Source organism: Cyprinodon tularosa, unplaced genomic scaffold (assembly GCF_016077235.1).
Source record: "Cyprinodon tularosa strain WSP-4 unplaced genomic scaffold, ASM1607723v1 ctg288, whole genome shotgun sequence".
In the NCBI taxonomy this organism is placed as follows: domain Eukaryota; kingdom Metazoa; phylum Chordata; class Actinopteri; order Cyprinodontiformes; family Cyprinodontidae; genus Cyprinodon; species Cyprinodon tularosa.
Window position 1 is genome coordinate 653,703 of NW_024038994.1, and position 21,568 is coordinate 675,270.

The following is a 21,568-nucleotide window of genomic DNA, read 5'->3' on the forward strand; positions in this document are numbered from 1 at the left end:
CTTTAAAATGACTGAAGCTGATGGCTTCTCAGTGAAGTGTACACAATCTTACAACTACACCCACATTTTTCAAACCACCAGCTGTAATCATTCTTGTCCCTCTGTGTTCATCAACTTTGGTCCTGCTCATATCCCTTAGTTTGATGGAACTTTGCAAGGTCTAGCTTATTTATTCCAAGTTTATTGGAACTGATTAATAAAACATGGAGTTCATACGCAACATCATATGTCTAAAAGAATGGGACAGCATGAAATGGGTGTTTGATGAAGGAAAAATCAATAATATATTCAGTGACCTTCTTTAAGAGCGTTTCACATTTTCTGTAGAGTTTAGAGAAGGCTGTGCTCAGTCAAAATATATTAAGAGCTGTGTTTGAAATGTTCGCTCACTCAACATAACATTTTCACTACATAACCAAACGGTGCATAAGCTACTACTTGTTTGGGATTTGGTTGACTTAAAAAAAAAATCAGCAGGAAACATTAAATTAAAGCATTATTTTGTGATACTGACAAAAAAAAATTAAATCATTCCCAACGTACTGAGTGTTTTGTGGATCTGGAGAAGGTATTTGGCCGTGTCCTTCGCGGGGTCCTGTGGAGGGTACTCCAGGTGTATGGAGTACCGGGTGCTTCAATAAGGGCTGTTAGGTCTCTGTATGACCGATGGCAGAGCCTAGTCTGCATTGCCGGCAGTAAGTCGGACTCGTTTGGACTCTGTTGCCCTTTGTCACCGATTGCATTGATAACTTTTATGGACAGAATTTCTAGGCGCAGCCAAGGTGTTGAGGGGATCTGTTTTGGTGGCCTTAGGATTTCGTCTCTGTTAGTCGCAGATGATGTGGTTCTGTTCGCTTCATCAGGGCGTGATCTACAGTTCTCACTGGAGCGGTTTGCAGCCGAGTGTGAAGCGGCCGGGATGAGGATCAGTGCCTCCAAATCCTAGACCATGGTCTTGAGCCGGAAAAGGGTAGAGTGCCTTCTCCAGGTTAGGGAGGATGTACTGCCCCTAGTGGAGGAGTTTAAGTATCTTGGGTTCTTGTTCACGAATGGGGCGAAGATGGAGTGGGAGATTGATAGGCGGATTGGTGCGGCGTCTTCTGGGAAGCGGGCGCTCTACCGGTCTGTTGTGGTAAAGAGAGACCTGAGCTAAAAAGCAAAGCTCTCGATTTACCGGTCGATCTGCATTTCTTAATCTCATCTATGCTCATGAGCTGTGGGTCATGACCGAAAGAATGAGATCCTGGATACAAGCGGCTGAAATTAGTTTTCTCCCTAGTGTGTCGGGGCTCTCCCTTAGAGAGGGGGAGGTGCTCAGTCCTCTGGGGAGGACTAAGAGTAGAGCTGCTGCTCCTCCACGTCGACAGGAGCCAGTTGAGGTGGCTCGGGCATCTGGTTAGGATTCCTCCTGGACGTCTCCCTGGTGAGGTGTTCCAGGCACGTCCCGCCGGGAGGAGACCCAGGACACGCCTGAGAGACTATGTTTCTCGGCTTACCCTGGGAGCACCTGGGGGTTCGGAGGTGGCTAAAGTGGCTAGGGAGAGGGACGTCTGGGCCTCCCTACTAAGGCTGCTACCCCCTCGAAAATTTTTATTTTTGTTGTTTTTATCAATTGAATAAAACTGAATTATAGCTGAAAATATATCCCAAGTTTCAGTCTACAAAACATTAAAAACCAAACTATTAAATAACCATAGAAATAGGACAACCATAATCTTGGCTTGCGTAACCCCCCTCCGTATGATGGACAGATGATCAACAGTAACGTAATCAACCACGTGACCAAAGCGCGCTTGGGTGACAACAACAATGGCTGCCGCTGGAGAGTTGAGGTGAGTAGATTCTGCTATTAGGTCTGTTCTAGAAGATATCGACAGGTAATTAATTTTAAAAGAGGAACAGAGAAACGCGATCAAGGCTCATCTTCTTATTCTAGGCGTGCAACTGCACGCTTTGATTTTTGTTGACAACAACTATGCGTCGCTTAACATACGTCACGCACTCCGTTGCTCTTATTGGTTGTAGGTCTATCCAATTGAGTGCAGAGGCATTTTTTTTCCTGGTTCGTTCGAAACACGCCCCATAATCACAGCTCTATGGAGCAGCATCAGACTCATATTCTGACTAGAATTGAGTCGGACTACGTCAGGCTAGCGTCCGGTGTGAACGTAGCATGATAGGGCCCTTAGGAAAGGATTACTTAAAAGTGAACAGTTGGACAATTCAAACACAGCTCAGTTTGCGTATTCTAAATTCCCTTCCTTCTCAGAAGCTCTAGTCTTGCAAAGCTCGGAGAATGGAATTGCATTTTCTAAATATTGATCTGTTAGAATGGATGCATAGCAAATCCGTATATTAAACAGTCAAATGAGATTCCAGAGTTTAAAAAATCTACATCTGGCACAGCAATACATTTTGGGGCAACTTTCAACCCACCACAAGACTATAAAGTTTCCAAGAGTTTAAACAGATTCTTGTTTTTCCACCTTGAAAAAGTAAATTGCAACATTTTAGGCAACTCTAGTTTGACAGAATTATATACAAAGAGGAATGTCTGTATGTATGTAGGCCTGGCATGACATGCGTGTATAGCACAGTAACATATTTAGTTTATTAATGTGTATGAATAATCGTTTAATTACATTATAAACATTTACAAATTTGGGAAAAGGATTGCTGATTGTGGCTTAGGTTACCTTTTCATGCAAAGCTCGACTCCTCAGGCCGGAGAACAGCTTTAGTGTTTCAATGCTTTACCAAGCTGTAACTTAACAGTGAGAAAACAAGGTGTCTCCACTGATATATGTGAAGCGTGACCATTTTTATAAGGCATTGAAATTGTCAGGAATTGTAGATGGGCACTGCTTTTGTCTACCTACGAAATGTAGAAAATGTAAGTAATGAAGATGAGTAAAAATCATGAATGTGCTACACAGACAACAGTAACGGTTTTTGCCATTAAAATAATAATTTTTCTACTTTGGCAAAAAACTAAATAATTTTTAAAACTGGTTTTTAATTAGAGTCTTTGACAAGTTATTTGTTCATCAAAGGCCTCATTGTTTGGAGAAGGTACAGTACTGCAGGGTCCCGCTGAGCCACTGAAGCACAACCACCAACACTAAATATACTCCTGTCCATATCAGGGATTTGCAAAAGTCATATCCTGAAAAACTGGAGCCAGAGCAGCTCTTTTATATCTCCATGGCTCAGCTTCCGAGTGAAACCTGTTTCCATAGCCAAGATTCACAGACATCTCTTGTGATTGAGATCCTCTGGTTGAGTCTTTGGCTTCTTGCATTCTCTTCTGTGTGAGGGTATATGAGATTACAGCACTGTGCAAACTACATGGAACAAACCCTAACCAGAACAACATATTGGCCTCAAAGTTTGCGAAAAATTATCTTTCACTCTTGCTTGAAAAAAGAGAAAAAAAGAAAGGAACTGTCTCTTTAGAAAGTGGAGAGCAGTGCTTTCACAACGCACCTCCTTTCTTAGGCTATTTCTTTTATTCTGCGCATATAATCGTGGAGTTCTTCTGGGTCTTTAAAGCCCATATCCTGGCACACCCACTGAATGTCCTCTTCGTCTGCGATCGGGATGGAGTTGTAGGGCAGCTCCTCTGTTGGAAGGGTTGTAAAGGTGGTAAACTTGACCCTCTTGCGTTTGGAGGTGGGTGAGCTGGCCTCCTCGCCGTTATCCTTGGTCGAACCACCGGAGCTGCCGTCACCCCTTCCATGGACTTGGCTATGAACGCTGGTTTGGGAACTGCCACTACTGTGGTGGTCCCCATGGCAGCAAGTCTGTACCCCCTCCAAAGGATTGCTGGGACTCTCCACCTGCTGTGGCGACAGGTCGCACTGGGCCCTGAGCGGCTGGCCATTTCCCAGGAACACCCAGTGGTGGGAATGGTCCATGTTGGCCTGGCCCTCAGGCGGGATGCGCTTGTGGCGGTACTTAAGCACAAACACAATGCAGTTGATAAGAAACACTAATATAGCTAAGCAGAACACACCTAGCAGAGCATACATGCCAATCTCAAGGTCTGTCATGTTTCGTGGCGATTGCACAAAGTCATCCTCTTCCTCTTCATCACTCTCAGTTGGCTGCTCTTGGTTACTAATGGTGGGAAAATTAGTGTAATCCACGGGAACACTGGCAGGCTGCTCGTTAGAGGTGTCATAAATTCTTCCACTGACGTTAGGATCAATGACTGTCCTCCTGGTGACAGAGGCCAGCTCAATCTCGCCCTCCGTGGTGGTTTCCTCCTCCGAATCTTCCTCTGGGCCAAAGCGGACTTTGACATGAACTGCAGCAGATGCAATAACGCTTTTGCGTTTGGTCTTCTGGCAGGCCTCGCAGATGGTCATCTCTACACGCACAATTTCTCCCGATCCCTCCCCTTCTGCGACCACCACAGGCCAACGTTGCTGCGGCTCTTGGGACACCGACACCACTTTGTCGTCCAGCGTAGAGGCATTGAGGTTGTAGTCTTTTGGATCAAAGTACGTCAGAGGGGCGGCTGTGTTGTCGCTGAAAAGCATCCAGACAGACAAGCTGGCTTCCTGTAGTGGAGGAGAAGAGGGACAGATTAGATGTCTCGTTTCAACAAAAATACCTGTGATTTTAAAGGAATAGTACACCCAAAACATGATTAGCCTTCATTTTCTACTCACCCCCATGCTGAACAACACTCTGGAGTACTTTTTTGATATCTCAAATGCATCTGGAGATCAGGGAGGCTTCTTGCTGTCTGCTGACTTTCAAATAATGGAGGTCTATGGCGTCCGAGGCAGAAAGGTCCATAAAAGTCCACAAAAAACGTGTCAATATTCCTCCATACTGCTCGTCCAATGTATTCCAAGTGTCCTGAGTGGGTAGCGTCCAGAATTTACTCGAAACGAAGTCATTTAGAATGTTTTTAGAGCATAAACAGTAGTGTATAGGATTTCCTGAAAGCGCGTTCACGACCAGATGAAAGTGCGCATTCAGCTCGGCAAAGAACTCATGCTCTTCCTCAACACTGAAGTCCTCAGACATTTTTCTTTCGTTGTTTCTGTCTTTGCACAGGTAAACAGCACATTTCTTCTTCTACGCTTGCATTATCGGCAGAGCAGACGCTGAATGCGCACTTTCATGTGGTTTGGTCTGCCGCGGTTTCCGTAGACTCGTGAACGCGCAGGCGCGCGCTTTTAGGAAATCCTATAAACTACTGTTTATGCTCTAAAAACATTCTAAATGACTTCGTTTCGAGTAAATTATTGACGCTACCCACTCAGGACACTTGGAATACATTGGACGAGCAGTATGGAGGAATATTGACACGTTTTATGTGGACTTTTATGGACCCTTCTGCCTCGGGCGCCATAGACCTCCATTATTTGAATGTCAGCAGACAGCAAGAAGCCTCCCAGATCTCCAGATGCATTTGAGATATCAAAAAAGTACTCCAGAATGTTGCTCAGCATGGGGGTAAGTAGAAAATGAGGGCTAATCATGTTTTGGGTGTACTATTCCTTTAAAACAAATCTGATATTGTTTGCAGAATTTGATACAGAAGAAAAGTTTCTGTTCTTCATTTATTCATCACTTAAATAACAACCCTAGAAATCCTTTCACTTTTGTAATAAAGATGTCTGAAGCAGTTTTAATAAAGGTTCAAAAAGCAAAAAATCATATTAAAAAATCCTAAATTAAGTTCAAGTTATACAAAAAAAATCTCAAAGGAAAGTCTTTGAGAGCTTTAAAGTCTCTTGCCTTTTTTAATTGAGAACCCAATTTGAAAATCCCATTTTAGAAGTGTATAATAACTTGTCCCAGCTCTAAATAAACAAGCTTTTAATTATGGCTGATGCTAATTGATCTAATGCCTGTGTTGTGCATTTGTGCATTGGCTTGTTGAAAATAAATTCCCTGTGGACTTTGAAATTGGCAGGGCAATAATAAGAACTTCTCTAATTTGATAGTATGCTGTTATCAGCAAAAGAGGACATACAAGCTTAACATGGTAAGATTTAATTTAATGTTTTTGATCATTGCCTGTTTGCTAACACATCTGAACACTGTGGGACAGTAAATCGTTTACCTTTCTATTCTATGGGCATAATAAAAGCTTGTGTAAACACAATATAGGTGACAAGAACACGTGTTTGCACAGTAATAACTTTCAATGAGCCATTATTCTAAAAGTAGAATGGGAGGCAGATCTTTTAGTTATCAGGCTCCTCTCCTGTGGAACCAACTACCAGTTTTAGTCCGTGAGGCAGACACCCTGTCTACTTTTAAGGCTAGGCTTAAAACTTTCCTTTTTGATAAAGCTTCTAGTTAGAGTGGCTCAGGTTATCCTGAGCTATCTCTATAGTTCTGCTGCTATAGGCTTAGACTGCTGGAGGACATAGGGACCCCTTTTTCATCATTCTGCTTCATTCTATCTCTATTCTCCCACTCTGCAGAATCTGTTAGTTCAATCTCTAACGTTCTGCTCTCACTGCTTTTTCTCATAGTAGCTTCATCTGGTCTGTTCCTGTTTGGCTGTGACTCCATCCTGGAGAGAAATATCAGCTGTGCTGCTGCCATCAACACCTTTGTTTCTAGATGTTGGAGCTTGGCCTGTTTTCCAGTGTAGTCCTGTTTCTCTGACTGTGACTAACTGGATGTGCTCTCTTCATCCTCTGACATGGGAGCTTGCTCGGAGCTCGTCTGCCTGGCTGTGTGTTTCCTGGACGGGGCCGCCTGTGGAGCTGGTTGACAGTTGCCTTTTGTATCTATGCTTCTTTTTCTATGTCTGCTTCTGTCTCCTTGAACCCCAGTGGGCCTCAGCAGATGGCCGCTCACACTGAGCCTGGTTCTGCTGGAGGTTTCTTCCTGTTCAAAGGGAGTTTTTCCTCTCCACTGTCGCTACAAGCATGCTTAGTGTGAGGGATTGCTGAAGAGTCAATGAGTCGATGCAATCAGCTGGTTTTCCTTAGATAGAAAACTTTGAATCAATCTCACTGGATGATCTGGTGAAATGGAAAGCGACCTGAGATGACGTGTGTTGTCAATTGGCCCTATAGAAATAAACTGAAATGAATAGAAATGATAAAAATGAATTGTTTGAGTTGTTATGTATGAGAATTTATTTTTTGTCTTAATCTGTGTGAACTGAATTTAGATCTATTTCTTCTAGATTAACAAGCACAAAGTCGTCCACTGGCATTTCTCCCAGTCAATTCTTTCTTTCCCTCTTTTAAGAGAGCTACAGTCACAGGTTTGTAGATTGCTCTAAGATCACTGTAAAACAAATATTGTGTGCAAGTTTAATTCTGTTTAATTCAGCAGAAAGAAGAATTAAACAGAACACAATTTTAACCAGATTGGATCTTGCTTGCTTCATTAAATTGTACTTTATACAAAGCAGCAACACCACCCACAATAAAGGCGCTGCTCATACAGGATACTCCAATTAAAACATAATCTCTTTAGCTTACGTATTTCTGTTTAAACCTGCTCAGCTCAAAATACATAAAGGGAGATGACGGAGAAACAGAAAATCTATTTCAGCTTGGCAAATTATTCCAGGTTTTGTACAGTAGCCCAACAAAGCCCAAACGACTGGTGAAGATGGACCAGCTAGAAGAGCGAGGTGCGAGAGAACGCTGGGACCCTTTTTCCAACTGGATCCCTGCCAGAAATCTGGCAACCATTACTGCGATTGGTTGGTCAGGTTAATTTCCATTCTGTCCCAGTCTAGTCCTTCGTGTATACTTTCCTGGGCACAAACTGTACTGTTTGTCTCGAAAACATTTTTTTATTTTTCTTTAAATAATTTTTTATATATTTTAATTTTAATTTTATTTTATTTTTTCTCTCTCCTGTGGGTGTCCTTTTTCTTATGACTTTTTCTTATTGCCTGGGAGTGATTGGAGGTCGTTTTGTTGTGTTTTTTGTTTGGTTTTTTATGACTCAAGGGAATTGTATGGTTTGTTTTATATGTATCACATTGTAAATGTATGGCTCTGCAATTCCTGTTAAAAAGCAAATAGTTTGTAAAAACAAAACAAAAAAAAAACATAAATATTACTCTCTGCATTATCGTCCAACATTGTTTTTGTTTTTCTTGCCACTTCTGCGTAGCAAGAACCAGCAGAGTGACCCCTGTCGGTTATTAACGGCGTTCAGGTCGGATGATGCGACCTGAGTCTGAACAACCAGGTCGCATCATCCGACCTGAACGAAAAGATCAGATTCGTATCGGATTCAGGACCACAGAGCAAAGTGGCCTGGGTGTATTGGAAAAAAAACAGATTGAAAAATGAATTAAACTCAAATGTTTTTCAAACAGCTGGTAACTTAAAAAGCAGTGAAGCATTATAGTGTTTATATAACTCAGAAGAATCCTTAGTGTTACAAATCCTTGTTGTTCCACTGTACTGGCCTGGATATAAGCAGGCTTTATAGACGAAGCATCTTGGACAGTCTGGACATCCCTTATTCCCTAGTTTTGAGGAATTTGGCAAACCAATGTAGAACCCAATGTTCAGTACAAGCCATAACATGCACAGGGACTTCCAGTCTCCGATATCCACAAGGGTAGACCAGCTTCCGGCTCGGATGCAGGTGTGCTGGTAGACAAAGGGATGCCAATAAAGAAGCAGCATCAGTACACACATCAAATCATGAGTCCGCCTGTGTTTTCATCCAGATATTCCCATTTTATCTCTTCTGTCACCGTTTACCATCTATACTCCCATTGGGGAGAGAATGGATAAAAAAAACTGGCTTGAACTCAGCCTGGCGGTTACCTGACGGCATTAATCTGCCACAAACTGAGGCCCACCAGTGTCCCTGTAATCAGGCAGCATTTGACAGTTTTCTCTGTTAGAGCTTTTTTTTTTAAAACATCAGCTACAGGCTATCGGTATGGATGAAAATAGATGGAGGAGGTTGTTTTAAGGGTTTTCAGCTGTGTTGAACAGATGTATGCAGGTTCAGAGAGGAAGAAATGGTGGCACAGCCCTAAGAAGGTAAATAGCTGTCATTTCAGCAGGACAGCGATGACACAGCTCTTTGCACACTATTTGCCTCCATTAATCCATCTAATGTGTGTATCTCCATAAGCTTCTTCTTATTATTACATAACTAATTTTTAGTACAAAGCATGCATGGGCACAGGGCCGGATTTAGGAAATTTGGGGCCCTAAGCAAAGAAAGGCAGGGGGGACCTCTGAATTGAGAAGACAACACATAAACAGACCCATTATATAGATAGAGAAATGTTAATAGAATAGACATACAGAGGAGGGCAGGAGGCGGGGTCACAAATCTACTTGCTCTGGAGAGCAGAGTTCGTTGCTTTTAGATGTTGTCTCCAAAGTCTCCATTAGCAGAAAAAAGTCTCTAGATTTGGCGCTAGGAGCTTTTTAGAAATCAAAGTGCTAGAGGGGTCTGAAAAGTGGCTAAATATAGCGACTAAAGCGCTAAGTTGGCAACACTGCTCTTTGCATGGTTTGTTTTCAAATGGTTTGCTGCTGTCTGTTTGGACCTTTCTGAACATGTGCAGCAAATGGACTGATCCAAAATGGTGGACACTGTGTGACTATCAACATTATCTTAGACTGTGAATCCACTACTTTGATTCTGGTATTCAACAGAGTTGAGCAGAACAGAGCAGGGATGAAGTACAATAAATCTTCGATGCCCGTCTTCAATAAACCAAAGGATTTGAGTTTGAAAATGATGAAGAATGATGCCAAGAGGGCTTCGTTTGAAAATCTTTCCCATCAGGGTGTATGTGTTTCATTCATTTCTACAGTAATAAAAGACATTTAGAACGTTTTCCACTGAAACGGACGCAAATGGCTTGAAATAGCTCCAGCCAGCAGCCCGGCAAGGGATATGCCGGCAGAGGAATTGGCTGCCTTTTATGGCCTGGCCTTGGAGAGCACTTAGGACAATACATTACAATAATTAAATTTCAAGGTGGCCAAGAAGCAGAAAGCAAGAAAAATTGGGATTTAACTCCAGTGTGTCTCTCTCTTACTTGAGCTTGTTGTTAGATTTTTTTAGCAATGTTTTGGTGGGTGTGGGGGGAGGGAGTTCACAGTAAAAGGGAGGAACAGACATTATTACGGTGAACACATTGAAGCGCACTGTTTTTGGGTGAGGTTGGGATCCCAATGAATCCATTCCACAGAATCACCTCTCTATGCATGTATCCAGATTATGAATTGGATACAGGTTTTTCTACCCTGTCTACTTTTAAGGGTTAACATTTTCCTTTTTGATAAAGCTTCTAGTTAGAGTGGCTCAGGTTATCCTGAGCTATCTCTATAGTTATGCTGCTATAGGCTTAGACTGCTGGAGGACATAGGGACCCCTTTTTCATCATTCTGCTTCATTCTATCTCTATTCTCCCACTCTGCAGAATCTGTTAGTTCAATCTCTAACGTTCTGCTCTCTCTGCTTTTTCTCATAGTAGCTTCACCTGGTCTGTTCCTGTTTGGCTGTGACTCCATCCTGGAGAGAAATATCAGCTGTGCTGCTGCCATCAACACCTTTGTTTCTAGATGTTGGAGCTTGGCCTGTTTTCCAGTGTAGTCCTGTTTCTCTGACTGTGACTAACTGGATGTGCTCTCTTCATCCTCTGACATGGGAGCTGGCTCGGAGCTCGTCTGCCTGGCTGTGTGTTTCCTGGACGGAGCCGCCTTTGTATCTATGCTTCTTTTTCTATGTCTGCTTCTGTCTCCTTGAACCCAAGTCAGCCTCAGCAGATGGCCGCTCACACTGAGCCTGGTTCTGCTGGAGGTTTCTTCCTGTTAAAAGGGAGTTTTTCCTCTCCACTGTCGCTACAAGCATGCTTAGTGTGAGGGATTGCTGAAGAGTCAATGAGTCGATGCAATCAACTGGTTTTTCTTAGATAGAAAACTTTGAACCAATCTGACTGGATGATCTGGTTGAACTGGAAAGTTTCTTGAGATGACATGATGTGAATTGGCGCTATAGAAATAAACTGAAAAAAAAGATATTGGGGGAGAAAAAGCAAACATTACACATAAAAGAAAAAATTAAAAATGAATTCAAATTAGACAAACATGAGTCCCTTGTTTGTCTAGTCTAAAATAATAATTAGCCATTCGATTTGTGTCAATGATTCACATGGAAGTGATTATTTTGGAGTGTTTGGTTTGTTTGTTTATTAATGGTTCCCATGAGAAACAGTAGATGTGGGAGTAAGGAGCAGCCACACAGAATCTCTGAGCAAGCAGCTCCAACCAGGAAATGCCTTGAGATGACATGTGTTGTGAATTTGAGCTATAGAAATAAACTGAATTGAACTGAATTAAACCAGAGGGGGGCAGCAGTGACTATTTTCAGCATCAGACTCAAAAAGTCTGGAGAGATTTTACTGGAGACAAAAACAAAAGAAAACGGAACTGTCATGATCTGGCCTGTTTGCTCTCCCTTAATTAGTAATTCATTTCACCTGCCCTCTTCCCTCCCTGCCTCATTATAATTAATTCCTCTCACCTGTTTCCTCTGGTTTATATTCAGTTCAGCCTGAGCATTCAGTGCCAGATCATTGCTTGTCTTTCTGTTCAGTTTTTATTTGGTTCATGTCCTGGATCCTGGCAGCCAGTGGAAAGAGGGTTTTAGTGTTTGTCTCGTCTCCTGATCGTTCACTGTTCCTCCCCTGCGGAGTCCTCTGGGTTTTTGGCTCATTATGGGGGGGGGGGTTCAGTTTTTATCTAAGTAAGCCTGGCTCCTGGGTGGAGACCAGTTTAAAGTCTGCTTCAAGTTCCGGTTCCACGTCCTGTCTCGGCTACCCTCTTCCACTGAGCCTGCCTGTCTGCACCTGAACCTGTCTGCTCCTGTGCGTGACCACCTGGTCATGCTTCTGGTCCCAGTCAGACTCTGAACCCTCCTGGAAGCCTGTGGTTGCATGGAAGTCTGGATCCTGCCACCTCTGTCTGTTCCTGTCTGTTCTGGATCCCTGACCAGGATCAGCTTCCACCATCACCTCTGGGACTGCAGCACTGGGACACCTGTGGTCTGGACTGTTAAACCAGTTAAGTGACCAACACAGTTAATCTTCTATTGGTTGATCGTGGTCACTTACCTGTGTTTCCTCCCTAGAGTGTCTGAGATTGGGCGGTGCCCCGCCCCCCCTGCCTGCAGTGTCCTCGAGCCACAGCTCCGCTTTTGTTTTGTTTTTATTTTAATAAACCTTTTGAACTTTCCTACTGACTGTCTCTCCTGAATACTGGGTCCATCTGTCCTCGGTTCATGACAGGAACGCTGTTGAGTTGTTAGCAGGATCAATTAAAAACTCATAGAGAGATGTTATGGACATTGTTTTACTAAAAGGTGCGCCTCATGTCAAGGAACAATTCATTTAAATGTGGTAATGGTCTAACCTGATTCCTCCAGATGGATTTGCTCCGCATATCCATCAACTTCCGTTGAAGTAATTTTGGGAAGGGGCGAAAATACTGGTTAGCTGATTGGCCTATGTTGGTGATAGACGGGCCAAATAAACCAATCAGATCAACGAAGCATATGACGCACTAACAGAGCGACGACGAAGAGGAGCCAATTGATAGATCAAACTCTTGCCGAAACCAGTGGGGAGAAGAGCAAAAACATCTTTTCCTCTGAGAAAAGCCTCCAGAGCAGTGTTTTGCTCTTCTTTCAGTGAAGAAATACTCTGTAATTCCGATAAAACTTGCTCGATAGCCACGCTAACGCTAGTTTCATCGGCTGAAGCCGCCATGTTCTTTAGACTGAACTGTCGCGCTTCTCGTTGCGTCACACCTCAACCCGCCTCAAAGCCAACGCTGATTGGACGTTCGTTTGGTGAACGGCTCCAAATTTTCTTTAATGGAGAGTCTCCAGACTATTAGCAAGTGAAACCTTGAAAGCTCGCGAGATCAGGGTGGTCTCACGGGGCTAATAATGGTCCAGATCATGTGTGAGTTTTAGCTATAGGTGTTTAGGTCAATTTAAACTCAGATCTGAAAGGGGCCAAAACTCCTTTAAAGTTTTGTGTACCTTAGATTTGTTTCTCCAACAGTCAGGAATTGGACTGAAATCGAAAATATTTTAGATCACTGAAGAAATGGGATAAAATCCCAACATGGGTAGGTACTGGATCTTTGCTTTTCACTTCAAACATGTATGAATGAGTTTACTTCAATTTCTTTTTTTTAGACTTTATTGTTCTCATCGATCAGAGCTTTATGGTTAATTTGTTCTCGTCTTTCCCCCGAAAGACGGTTTCCTCCCAGGTGGATAATGTACCTGTTTTAGAGCAGTGAGGGTCTGGATGCCGGACGCCTTGGCCACCATGGTGTGGCTGTTTCCGACGCTGGGCTGCAGGGACAGGGTCAGACCCGACACGGCGTGAACTCGCAGCTCCGTGATGGAAACCTTGTCATCCGTCACGGAGAAGGACGCCTCCCCCAGCACGGCGTCCACAGCCAGTGGAGACTCCACCTGCGGAGAAAAAAGATGAAATGCTTTTATTGCGTCTCCACACGACAACAGGGGGGGACATCACTTTAGTCCAAAATAGACAACAGCTTTATTGTCTTTGTAAAACTCATAAAGCCCATGACAAGCCAATTTTAGATTAAAGCGCTGTGTGCTTCTGTTATTTCCAGTGTGTCTTGAATCCATGTGTCAATGCCTCTCAGTCTATCAAAGCAGGAAAAAAAAAAAAGAAAACAAGCAAACGATAAAAAAGCCCCACTTGAGACGGAGTCCATCACCATCAGCAGCTAGCAGACAGCAAATAACAACATGAAGCTGTAAACGCATGTCTCAAAGTGACGGCTGGATAAAAAAAATAAAAAAACACACACACACATCTCAGTGTCATGGATATTCCCAGCCCTTTGATAGGTGTCTGCACAAAGCCCCCTTCGGCCACTTATACAGCACCACCATTTCACATTGCCATTGCAGGCAGAGGTCATGAGGGACAGCTATCACAGTGAAGAGCCATTCAGCCAAGGAGCGGCCGCACTCTTAAAGTCATACGGGGAAATCAATTCCAGCTTCATCTGTAGCGTTTTATAACTCCGGAGTCAGAAAGCGTGTGAAAGCTGCAGCGGCAGCAGAGCGTTTGGTGTCTGACAAGCTTCCACGATCACAGCCGGCTGAAACCTTGAAACAACCGGCCATCGTTCAAAGCACACGTTAAACTCATAAAGCCCGTCTGATTTACAGCCTATATGACCAGCAAATATTCCAGCTGGTAAAAACAAAGCAGTTAAGATCTGACACCTGAGGAATGGGAGTCCCATCGCAGGATCTATGTTTTATTTTCACAGCCTCTGGGTTAGGCCTGGTCTAAAGCTGTATAGGTCCTTAGGCAGAATATAATTAGGGGTGTACATAATAATGGTTTTGTATCGATGCATCGATCCAAAAGCCGACGATCTGATGTATCGACATAATTCTCCCTCCCGTGCTGCGGTGGCGCTAAACCTATTTTGCCCTCCTACCTCGCTTCCTGGTTATACTCTTACAGCAGTGTGTTGCAGTGAGCTTGATGCAGACATTTTTAAATTATGCTCAGTATTGAAGCGTGGTCTGTGCTACACGCTGTGGGTCTAGATACGGTCGAGGCGGCGAGGAAGTGGGGGCGAGTTTAGTCCAACGACGGAGGGACAATGGGGCAAAAAGAGCGGAGATCCAGGTGGAAAAAGGGTCCCAGCGTTCTCACGCACCTCGCTCTTCTAGCGGGTCAAACTTCACGAGTTGTTTTCCGCAATTTCTGTCATAAAAACAAACCAAGCCGGCCTCCTGTCTGCAGTCAGCTACAATCTGGGAGAGGAGCAGCGGAGCGTCTGTGGAGGGGGCGGGACGTCTGGAGCCGAGGTATTGCATTGCACTCATTGCACTGATTTTGTGCAGTATTTTTTGATGCAACTTTTCTACTTCTGTTATTTGCTGTTTCTAAAAAATAGACGATATTACAGCTTTCATTGATTTATTTCAAACTTGAAACTTTGTTTATCCTGTAAGGTGTAAAAAAAAATAATAATAAAAAACATTTTTAACCGATTAATCGAATCGCATCGTGGTGTATTCTTGAGTATTGAAAATAATCGAATCGTTGGGTCAGGAAATCGATACTGAAACGAATCGCCATGATGGATGTGATTTACACTCCTAAATATGATTAGGGGTTCCTTTACTCATTAAGACCAAATCCACCAAAAACAACATTTTGATCCAAATTTGGTGAAAACTGAGAAAAAAGCCCAAGTTTCATTTGGATAAATCAATCACGAATAACTAGTTAAGATTAGACAACAGCTATTAGCTGAACAAAATTAGCTCAGACATTAAGACACATTTAAACTTATAGCATCAGATTGCAGCTGTGCAGCTGTTAATACAACTGGGGGGGGGGGGGGGGGGGGGATTCACCATTAGGCAAAACTAGGCACAGTTAGGGCACCAAGTTCCTCCCCATAAAACTCTGTTTAGATTAGGGATGGAACGATTTATGAAAACCGTCCGAACCGTTCGGTTCGACTGTCTCAGTTCGGTTCGCGTGTGTTGCGTTCGGTTCATGCGCTGCTCCTTTTTCTCATAGGCGAAGCATTTACACTCCAGAGCAGAAGGTGGCCGTACTGCGACCAAAGCCAACCACCAGTAGTAAACAAGAAGAAGAAGAAGCGAAGCAGCTTAGCCGGGTGTAGCAGAAAAAAATCAGTTGTTGTGGAGAATTGTGTGGGTATGGCGAGTGGGAAAGAACAGGAGTTGGAAGACGCGCCAGCAGGACTTTATAGGTCTGCTGTATGGGACCACTTTGCATTTAGAGTGACCTACGATGACGGCGGAAAGAAAGTTGTGGATAAAAGTGCAACAGTGTGCAAGCATTGTGCAACACGTTTTGTTTATGCTAACAGCAACACGACCAACATGCCATGCTAACCCTGAAATCCCTCATACTCCGTCAGCGCTCCGCCCCGCTGCGCTCCAGACCACCTGCTCAAAGCAAAGCCTACAGCCTCCACTGTGGCTCCCGTCCGCTCCGCTCTGAGTTCCTTGGAGATGGTAGAGAGCATGCGCCAGATGATTAAATCCAAAGCAGCAAAACATACGGAAATGATCCAGGGTTTCCGCGGATCATTTAAAATAATTACAATTCATAAATTTTTTGGATTTTTTCATTAATTTCATAAAAAAAAAAAATGTCATTAATTTTTATAATTTTTTATTATTTTTTTTTATTTTTCGTTGTAACAGCAAACATATACCGGACCGAACCGAAAACCGTGACCATGAAATCGTGAACCGAAACGAACCGTGGATTTTGTGAACCGTTCCACCCCTAGTTACATGTATGTTTAATACAATTATTCCTTATTTCTGCACATTAATTATGTTTTTGATAAAAATCCTTTGGCTAAAATGCCATCAGAACGCTGATAATATTAAATGTGTCTCACCCCCCCCTTCAGGGTCCACCATATTGGACATATGCAGTAATAAAACTGTAAAACCAAAATATACGGTGGATCAGCTTTTGTGCACATCTGAATGTAATCCTGAATCAAATCAGGAGACAATGCACAGATGTTCCAGCTGTGCACCACATCTTATTTATCTGGAAGATCTGAAGCATCTGTTCAGTGGAGACCTGTTCTATTTGTGTCCATTTTCTGAAAGATTCGCTGTTAGAAAAATAAATATATATGCTTCTACTCCTGCACTCGAACCGCATCAACCAGCATGCTTGTCTTCAGCTGACTCATCAGTGCAATCAGCTTAAAACAGAGCTTCTGACCACATTGCTTGGTCATCTGCTCTGGTGCTAAAGCTATGGTCAAGCTTGTCCCCTCCTAACCTCCGTCCCACTCCATCTGGTCTACTCCCGGCCTCCTTTCTTCATCTAATGTCTTCAGCATGTATTGCATCTGCTTTCATCTGTCATGCAGCATATTGTGCGCCTTATCCCTCTGTCCTCTTTCTCCTTACTTTCTGTTCCTTTTTGAACCCAGACTTTGGCATTTAAGCCCCGCTAGGAGCGAACTGCCGGTGACAGACGGGGAGACCTGATGCGATGCAGGACCTGAGGACAAAAACCATTTATTGCAATTTGCTTTGTTTCACTGTTTACTGCTGAAAATTCAGAGAGAGCATGAAGATTATTTATATCACTGCTGGATTTTCTTTTTATATCTGAGAAATATAGCGAACCGCTTAGCATCATCTTTTAGTTATGATTTGCCACTCTATCCTGCCCATCTCTCTTAAGGCTGATTTATGCTCAGAAACCAGGTCGTCTGCATGCATGTCGCAGTTAAAGCAGATATGCACCCCACCCGTTCCGCAGACACTCTGCTGCACCCCCCCCAAATTGTAGGTGACAGCAGACAGGAGGCCTCTTATTGGTCAAATCTGCTGTTAGGTTTATTCAATGATGATTATAAAATTAATGTGTGTTTATGAAACATTTTTGCAAGGGGATGTTCCAATCCTGTCTCATGATTCAGTCAGGAGACCATCCTGCCTTGTCATTCTGATGGAGCATTTTGTCTTCATGAACTGATCAATTGTTCTGTCAGAACAATACTCTGTTTGTAACCATGCGTCATGTTCTGTTAATAAAACGCTCTGCAAAGAAGGTTCAGTGAGAGTCTGGGGTTCAACTGTCTCTCCTTCGTGCAGGAATTGTACCCATAAATTGTGTATTTCAGTTCTTCTTAAGCAAAAACCTACATTTTATGAACCCGACATCTACACCTGCAAACCTTTATTCTTAATGCACCTTTTTCCTCCTTGTTTGCACCTTCTTTAATTACTATGCCGATATGTGACCACTGAATTACTCCGCTGTGAGATCAATAAAGCTCATCTAATCTAATCTACATTATGCGTATTTCCTGTTTGATACCTAATGGCAGAAACTGTGGCCGTCCACATCGCCTGGCACACCTCGGACACTATCCCAGACACCGTGCATGACGGTAGTTTGTAGCTCTGTGCGACGGTCTGTTGGCAGAAAACATGCTAGCCTCGTGAGACCATCCTGATCTCGCGAGCTTTCAAGGTTTCACTCGCAGATCAGTCTGGAGACTCTCCGTTAAAGAAAATTTGGAGCCGTTCACCAAACGAACGTCCAATCAGCGTTGGCTTTGAGGCTGGTTGAGGTGTGACGCAACGAGAAGCGCAACAGTTCAGTCTAAAGAACATGGCGGCTTCAGCCGATGAAACGCGTTAGCGTGGCTATCGAGCAAGTTTTATCGGAATTACAGAGTATTTCTTCACTGAAATATAATATCCTTTGCCGACATGTTGCTTATTTGCTGAGCTAACGAGCCTTTACCTGCGGCAGCAAGACTAGCCTGGCTTGTGGTTGTGTTTTCGTCGGCGCTCTGTTAGTACGTCATATGCTTCGTTGATCTGATTGGTTTATTTGGCCCGTCTATCACCAACATAGGCCAATCAGCTAGCCAGTATTTTCGCCCCTTCCCAAAATTTCTTCAACGGAAGGTTTCCAGATGGATATGTGGAGCAAATCCATCTGGCAGAGTCAGGTTAAAAACACGCAGCACCACGGCCAGTCTTTGGGGAACGCTCACGGGTGAACTGTGTGTCGTCCGGCGTTGGATGAGGGGTTGTAGACGGAGAACAAGCTCGTCAAACCGATACACAGACACCCACAATCCTAGCCATTTCGTGATTGTCCCTCTGGCGTTGTGGCGTGGAATAACACAGCGCAGATCGAGCTTCAAAATTGGGCATAAATCAAAAATATCTGTGTCATACCTGCAACAAGATAACTGCGACACACTGCTGCGGGAGGAAAACCAGCATTTAGGGTTAGGGTAACCCCAACCTTAACCTTAACCCTAACCCGTTGACCAAAGCCACTTAGATCTTCAGTTTTCCTCCTCCTTGGTGCTCCAATCTTTCATCCCTCGTACTCGTCGTCTCCCGCTTTATCCGGAACCGGGTCGCGGGGGCAGCAGGCTAAGCAGAGACTCCCAGACTTCCCTCTCCGCAGACACCTCCTCCAGCTCTGTTGGGGGAAGCCCTAGGCGCTCCCAGGCCAGCCGAGAGACATAGTCTCTCCAGCGTGTCCTGGGTCGTCCCCTGGGCCTCCTCCCGGTGGGACATGCCTGGAACACCTCCCGAGGGAGGCGTCCAGGGGGCATCCGAAGAAGATGTCCGAGCCACCTCAACTGACTCCTCTCGATGTGGAGGAGAACCGGCTCTACACTGAGCCTCTCCCGAATGACCGAGCTCCTCACCCTATCTCTAAGGGAGAGCCCAGCCACCCTGCGGAGAAAGCTCATTTCAGCCGCTTGTATCCGGGATCTCGTTCTTTCGGTCATGATCCAAATTTCATGACCATAGGTGAGGGTAGGAACGTAGACCGACCGGTAAATTGAGAGCTTTGCCTTTTCGCTCAGCTCTCTCTTCACCAGGACAGACCGGTGCAGCGTCCGCATTATTGCAGCAGCCGCACCGATCCGTCTATCGATCTCCCGCTCCATTCTTCCCTCACTCGTGAACAGGACTCCAAGATACTTGAACTCCTCCACTTGAGGCAAGGACTCCCCTCCAACCCGAAGGGGACAAGCCACCTTTTTCCGGTCGAGAACCATGGCCTCGGATTTGGAGGAGCTGATTCTCATCCCGGCCGCTTCACACTCGGCTGCGAACCGCCCCAGCGCACGCTGTAGGTCTTGGCAGGAGGGAGCCAGCAGAACTACGTCATCCGCAAAAAGCAGGGACGAGATCCGCTGTTCCCCAAACCAGACCCCCTCCGGTCCTTGGCTGCACCTAGAAATCCTGTCCATAAAAGTTATGAACAGGACCGGTGACAGAGGGCAGCCCTGTCGGAGTCCAACATGCACCGGGAACAGGTCCGACTTAATGCCGGCAATGCGAACCAGACTCCTGCTCCGCTTGTACAGAGAACGGATGGCCCCTAATAAAGGGCCCCTGACTCCATACTCCTGGAGCACCCCCCACAGGGCAGCACGAGGGACACGGTCGAATGCCTTCTCCAAGTCCACAAAACACATGTGGACTGGTTGGGCAAACTCCCATGAACCCTCAAGCACCCTACAGAGGGTGTAGAGCTGGTCCACCGTTCCACGGCCAGGACGAAAACCACACTGCTCCTCCTGCAGCCGAGGTTCGACAATCAGCCGGACTCTCCTCTCCAGCACCCTGGCATAGGCCTTTCCGGGGAGGCTGAGAAGTGTGATTCCCCGATAGTTGGAACACACCCTCCGGTCCCCCTTCTTGTGGAGGGGAACCACCACCCCAGTCTGCCAATCCAGGGGAACTGTCCCCGACCTCCACGCGATGTTGAAGAGACGTGTCAACCATGACAGCCCGACAACATCCAGAGCTCTGAGATACTCAGGTCGGATCTCGTCCACCCCCGAAGCCTTGCCACCGTGGAGTTTTTTGACTACCTCGGTGACTTCAGCCTGGGTGATGGACGAACCCAGCCCCAAGCACCTCGTCTCTTCTTCCCCCACGGAAGGCATGTCTGTCGGGTTGAGGAGATCCTCAAAGTATTCCTTCCACCGCCCGACAATATCCTCCTTCAAGGTCAGCAGCTCCCCACACCCACTAAAAACAGTGTTAGTGAAGCACTGCTTTCCCCTCCGGAGGCGCCGGACGGTTTGCCAGAATCGCTTTGAGGCCAACCGATAGTCTTTTTCCATGGCCTCTCCAAACTCCTCCCAGGCCCGAGATTTTGCCTCTGCAACCGCCCGGGCCGCGACACGCTTGGCCTCACGGTACCTGCTTGCTGCTTCAGAAGTCCCACAAGCCAGCCAGGCTTGATAGGACTCCTTCTTCAGCTTGACGGCATCCCTTACTATCGGTGTCCACCACCGGGTTCGGGGATTGCCACCACGACAGGCACCGCAAACCTTACGGCCACAGCTACGGGCAGCCGCATCGACAATAGAGGCAGAGAACACAGCCCATTCGGACTCCATGTCTCCAACCTCCCTCGGAACCTGAGAGAAGCTCTCCCGGAGGTGGGAGTTGAACACGTCTCTGACCGAGGGCTCCACCAGACGTTCCCAGCAGACCCTCACTACACGTTTGGGCCTGCCGAGTCTTTCAGGCTTCCTCCTCTTCCAGCGTATCCAACTCACCACCAGGTGGTGGTCGGTGGACAGCTCCGCCCCTCTCTTCACCCGAGTGTCCAAGACATGCGGCCGAAGATCAGAAGATACGACTACAAAGTCGATCATCGACCTTCGGCCTAGGGTGTCCTGGTGCCAAGTGCACCGATGGACATCCTTATGCCTGAACATGGTGTTCATTATGGACAATCCGTGACTTGCACAGAAGTCCAATAATGAGACACCACTCGGGTTCAGAGCTGGGGGCCCGTTCCTCCCGATCACGCCCCTCCAGGTGTCACTGTCGTTTCCCATGTGGGCGTTGAAGTCTCCCAGCAGAATGATGGAATCCCCGGGAGGGGCGCTTTCTAACACCCTCCCCAGGGATGCTAAGAAGGCCTGGTACTCCGTACTGCCGTTCGGCCCATAGGCCGAAACAACTGTCAGAGTCCTCCCTCCAACCCGAAGGC

At 45.3% G+C, this 21,568-nt stretch overlaps 1 protein-coding gene across 1 annotated transcript in view; it reads right to left on the bottom strand.

Annotated features, from left to right (window-relative positions):
* Nucleotides 1-2,045: 2,045 nt before the first annotated feature.
* Nucleotides 2,046-21,568, bottom strand: part of tmem132e (transmembrane protein 132E) — a 254,119-nt gene continuing 234,596 nt past the window's right edge. Inside the window, exons 8-9 of the mRNA XM_038290758.1 lie at nt 13,279-13,473; nt 2,046-4,565 (exon numbers count right to left, since the gene is read on the bottom strand). Coding sequence (XP_038146686.1) covers nt 3,495-4,565; nt 13,279-13,473 — 1,266 coding nt within the window. The 3' untranslated portion in view covers nt 2,046-3,494. The remainder of the gene's footprint in view (nt 4,566-13,278; nt 13,474-21,568) is intronic.